This window comes from Oncorhynchus masou, unplaced genomic scaffold (genome assembly GCF_036934945.1).
Source record: "Oncorhynchus masou masou isolate Uvic2021 unplaced genomic scaffold, UVic_Omas_1.1 unplaced_scaffold_7220, whole genome shotgun sequence".
NCBI classification, from domain to species: Eukaryota; Metazoa; Chordata; class Actinopteri; order Salmoniformes; family Salmonidae; genus Oncorhynchus; species Oncorhynchus masou.
This window is the reverse complement of record NW_027013671.1, coordinates 1-5,370: the sequence shown is the minus strand read 5'-3', so window position 1 is coordinate 5,370 and position 5,370 is coordinate 1. Positions and strand designations below refer to the sequence as shown.

The following is a 5,370-nucleotide window of genomic DNA, read 5'->3' as shown; positions in this document are numbered from 1 at the left end:
ATGGATGGCAGTAAGAACAGGAAGTCAGGACCTAAGCCTGATGGATGGACACTAAGAACAGAAGTTAGGACCTAAGCCTGATGGATGGGCAGTAAGAACAGGAAGTTAGACCTAAGCCTGATGGATGGGCAGTAAGAACAGGAAGTTAGGACCTAAGCCTGATGGATGGGCACTAACAGGAAGTCAGGACCTAAGCCTGATGGATGGGCAGTAACAGGAAGTCAGGACCTAAGCCTGATGGATGGACAGTAAGAACAGGAAGTCAGGACCTAAGCCTGATGGATGGGCACTAACAGGAAGTCAGGACCTAAGCCTGATGGATGGGCAGTAAGAACAGGAAGTCAGGACCTAAGGCCTGATGGATGGGCACTGAAACAGGAAGTTAGGACCTAAGCCTGATGGATGGGCAGTAAGAACAGGAAGTCAGGACCTAGGCCTGATGGATGGACACTAACAGGAAGTCAGGACCTAAGCCTGATGGAAGGAGTAAGGACAGGAAGTTAGACCTAAGCCTGCTGATGGATGGGCACTAACAGGAAGTCTGACCTAAGCCTGATGGGATGCTTTGATGGACCTAGGCCTGATGGATGGGCACTAACAGAAAACAGGAAGTCAGGACCTAAGCCTGATGGATGGGCGTGGAACAGGAAGTCAGGACCTAGGCCTGATGGATGGGCAGTAACAGGAAGTCAGGACCTAGGCAGGATGGGTATGGGCTAAAGAACAGGAAGTTAGACCTAAGCCTGATGGATGGGCAGTAAGAACAGGAAGTCAGGACCTAAGCCTGATGGATGGGCACTAAGAACAGGAAGTCAGGACCTAAGCCTGATGGATGGACACTAACAGGAAGTCAGGACCAAGCCTGATGGATGGGCAGTAAGAACAGGAAGTCAGGACCTAAGCCTGATGGATGGGCAGCCTAGAACAGGAAGTTAGGACCTAAGCCTGATGGATGGGCACTAACAGGAAGTTAGGACCTAAGCCTGATGGATGGACACTAAACAGGAAGTTAGGACCTAGGCCTGATGGATGGGTTGTGCAGAACAGGAAGTTAGGACCTAAGCCTGATGGATGGGCACTAACAGGAAGTCAGGACCTAAGCCTGATGGATGGGCAGTAAGAACAGAAGTCAGGACCTAAGCCTGATGGATGGGCAGTAAACAGAAACAAGGACCTGGCCTGATGGATGGGCAGTAAGAACAGGAAGTCAGGACCTAAGCCTGATGGATGGGCAGTAACAGGAAGTCAGGACCTAGGCCTGATGGATGGGCAGTAAGAACAGGAAGTCAGGACCTAGGCCTGATGGATGGGCAGTAAGAACAGGAAGATTCTGACCTAAGCCTGATGGATGGGCAGTAAGAACAGGAAGTTAGGACCTAAGCCTGATGGATGGGCAGTAAGGAACAGGAAGTTAGGACCTAAGCCTGATGGATGGGCTGTAAGAACAGGAAGTCAGGACCTAGGCCCTGATGGATGGACACTAACAGGAAGTCAGGACCTAAGCCTGATGGATGGGCAGTAAGAACAGGAAGTTGGAACTAAGCTGATGGATGGGCACTAACAGGAAGTCAGGACCTAAAGCCTGATGGATGGACACTAACAGGAAGCCAGACCTAAGCCTGATGGATGGGCAGTAAGAACAGGAAGTCAGGACCTAAGCCTGATGGATGGGCACTAACAGGAAGTCAGACCCAAGCCTGATGGATGGGCATTAGGCCAGAAGTCAGGACCTAGGCCTGATGGATGGACACTAACAGGAAGTCAGGACCTAAGCCTGATGGATGGGCAGTAAGGACAGGAAGTTAGGACCTAAGCCTGATGGATGGGCACTAACAGGAAGTCAGGACCTAAGCCTGATGGATGGGCAGTAAGAACAGGAAGTTAGGACCCCAACCTGATGGATGGGCAGTAAGAACAGGAAGTTAGGACCTAAGCCTGATGGGTGGATACTAACAGGAAGTTAGGACCCTAAGCTGATGGATGAGGCACTAAGAAAAGGAAGTTTATTTCCCTCCTCCAGCACCATGCCTGTCAGTGTTTTGTGTGTGTGTCAATGTGTATCCTGTTGGTTTTCCATGGATCATTTCACAGTAATGTGAAGACCAACATGGAGAAGACCAACATCCCCCATGTTTTACAGTTAAATAACCAACTCTCTGAGCCACTCAGAGTAAGTTAACTTAACGTGACACATTTACACTGGGAACACCCCAGTTACACAGTGATGAGAATACACACACACACACACACACACACACACTGGCCTTTTATATAGAAGGGCTTGTTTTATGTATTGCATTCAGCCATAATACAGACCTTCACACAAGCAGCTAGACCAGGGGGACAGGATGTTCAGAAAGCTATAATGCCTCTTAATTGCCATAATATTTCGTTTTTCACATCTTCATACTATTTCAGGGCACTTTAAGTAGCTGAGCTTAGCCAGCCAAAATGAAATGGAGACTTTGTTCCAGCAGGTTTTGTAGTGAGACAGAGCAGGACAATAGTTGGAGAGAAAACAGAGTGCCTCCTAAATAGACCCATATATAGTGCTCTACTTTGATCAGTGCCCCATAAGGAGAAGGGTGCCATTTTGGATACACTGTGTCCCACGCTATATTGCACTTACCCTCTGACTGTTAGTTTAGATATGTCCCACGTGGAACAATATTCCCTACATAGTGCACTGCTGTAGATCCCAATGGACCCTGGTCAAGACTAATGAGCTATATAGTTATTCGGGTATCATTTGTGATGCATACAGTGTGTAATAAGGCCCTGGGGTAGCCTGCCTGCTGACGCTATCTGACCAGTCAGCCCTGCTAGCTGAAACAACAAGCTGTGTTGTTGGGACTAGCCTGCCCGCTGACGCTATCTGACCAGTCAGCCCTGCTAGCTGAAACAACAAGCTGTGTTGTTGGGACTAGCCTGCCCGCTGACGCTATCTGACCAGTCAGCCCTGCTAGCTGAAACAACAAGCTGTGTTGTTGGGACTAGCCTGCCCGCTGACGCTATCTGACCAGTCAGCCCTGCTAGCTGAAACAACAAGCTGTGTTGTTGGGACTAGCCTGCCCGCTGACGCTATCTGACCAGTCAGCCCTGCTAGCTGAAACAACAAGCTGTGCTGTTGGGACTAGCCTGCCCGCTGACGCTATCTGACCAGTCAGCCCTGCTAGCTGAAACAACAAGCTGTGTTGTTGGGACTAGCCTGCCCGCTGACGCTATCTGACCAGTCAGCCCCTGCTAGCTGAAACAACAAGCTGTAGCTACATGACGTCAATATGAACTGAACAGCCTCTGTAACAGAGAGGACTGGCCAGAGCCATTAATAAACAGGTCTAAACAGGGCCAGCTGGAGTTACAGCATTTAGTTATGATAGTATCTGTAATGCAACATTTACATCTTAAAAATGGACTTTGGTTTGTTGAATCAACGCTCACTGACCAGAAAGTTGAAAATACTCCATGTAGATACTGAATCGACGCAGACTGACCTACTGTAGATATGGTTCTGCTTCAAACAACTATTTTGCCTCTTTCATTTTTTTATTTAACAAGGCAAGTCATCACCCCAAACAACAAAGGAATTGGCTAACATACACATCTGGCTAGGCCAAAACATGACACGTAGGAACTACGTTGTTGTCCTCATAAAGGTTACCTGAGCACTAACTCTTCAGTCTAACTACTGTTATCTGCCTGCCAAAAGACAAATAAGTTGGCTGAGCAAAAAACACAGAATATAAGAATGCCCTTTGTTCTTCTGTTGCAGTTAAATGGTTGTTGTAATGCTGTTGAAGGTAGATGTTGAGCTAAAGGCTGTTGAAGGTAGATGTTGAGCTAAAGGCTGTTGAAGGTAGATGTTGAGCTAAAGGCTGTTGGTCTGTTGAAGGTCGATGTTGAGCTAAAGGCTGTTGAAGGTAGATGTTGAGCTAAAGGCTGTTGGTCTGTTGAAGGTCGATGTTGAGCTAAAGGCTGTTGGTCTGTTGAAGGTCGATGTTGAGCTAAAGGCTGTTGGTCTGTTGAAGGTAGCTGTTTAGCTAAAGGCTGTTGGTCTGTTGAAGGTCGATGTTGAGCTAAAGGCTGTTGGTCTGTTGAAGGTAGCTGTTTAGCTAAAGGATGTTGGTTGTACATGTAGTTAGAGGTTGACATAAGGCCTCAGTCCTTTGTTGGTTGGTTGTAGTTAGAGACCTCTATCAGGTTGTGGTCTGGGTCTCTGAAGTAGAGAGATGTGATGGGTCCAACAGCACCACTCCTCTCCACTGGACCCTCCTCTATCTCCACACCACACGCCTGCAGGTGACAGATAGATGAGACAGTCGCACAGGACTTTCAGGACATGGCAGAACAGCATCCTACTAGAAGACAGCATGTCCATCCATATGGTTATGGTGGAGGACTGGAACCATGTAGTAGATAGCTTGGGAGGTGTAGCGGCTGTGTGTGTGTGTGTCACCTGTAGGTGTGTAGCTACAGAAGCCAGGGGGGTGAGGGTGATGAGACAGAGGTCAGCTGATCCTGAGGTGGGTCTCAAAGCCTTGGGTTCAAACTCCTGACCCACCTGGTGCAGGTTCAACTTCTGCTTCCCAAAACACAGCGCCTTTCTGTTACCCTGGGGTAAAGAAGAAGAGAGACTGGTCAAGGCTACCATCTGCTGGGGTTTAATAAGAGAGACTGGTCAAGGCTACCATCTGCTGGGGTTTAATAAGAGATACTGGTCAAGGCTACCATCTGCTGGGGTTTAATAAGAGAGACTGGTCAAGGCTACCATCTGCTGGGGTTTAATAAGAGAGACTGGTCAAGGCTACCATCTGCTGGGGTTTAATAAGAGAGACTGGTCAAGGCTACCATCTGCTGGGGTTTAATAAGAGAGACTGGTCAAGGCTACCATCTGCTGGGGTTTAATAAGAGACTGGTCAAGGCTACCATCTGCTGGGGTTTAATAAGAGAGACTGGTCAAGGCTACCATCTGCTGGGGTTTAATAAGAGAGACTGGTCAAGGCTACCATCTGCTGGGGTTTAATAAGAGAGACTGGTCAAGGCTACCATCTGCTGGGGTTTAATAAGAGAGACTGGTCAAGGCTACCATCTGCTGGGGTTTAATAAGAGAGACTGGTCAAGGCTACCATCTGCTGGGGTTTAATAAGAGAGACTGGTCAAGGCTACCATATGCTGGGGTTTAATAAGAGAGACTGGTCAAGGCTACCATCTGCTGGGGTTTAATAAGAGATACTGGTCAAGTTTACCATCTGCTGGGGTTTAATAAGAGATACTGGTCAAGGCTACCATATGCTGGGGTTTAATAAGAGAGACTGGTCAAGGCTACCATATGCTGGGGTTTAATAAGAGAGCTGGTCAAGGCTACCATAT

The 5,370-nt window shown here is 48.0% G+C and overlaps 1 protein-coding gene across 1 annotated transcript; it reads right to left on the bottom strand.

Moving 5' to 3' along the window:
• Window positions 1-3,527: 3,527 nt before the first annotated feature.
• On the bottom strand, window positions 3,528-4,612 carry LOC135537199 (glyoxalase domain-containing protein 5-like; the record flags this gene model as incomplete). Its single annotated transcript, XM_064963397.1, has 2 exons — window positions 3,528-4,293; window positions 4,457-4,612. Coding segments are annotated over 2 exons (291 nt in total), but the record flags the coding sequence as incomplete, so codon positions are not given.
• Window positions 4,613-5,370: the final 758 nt, after the last annotated feature.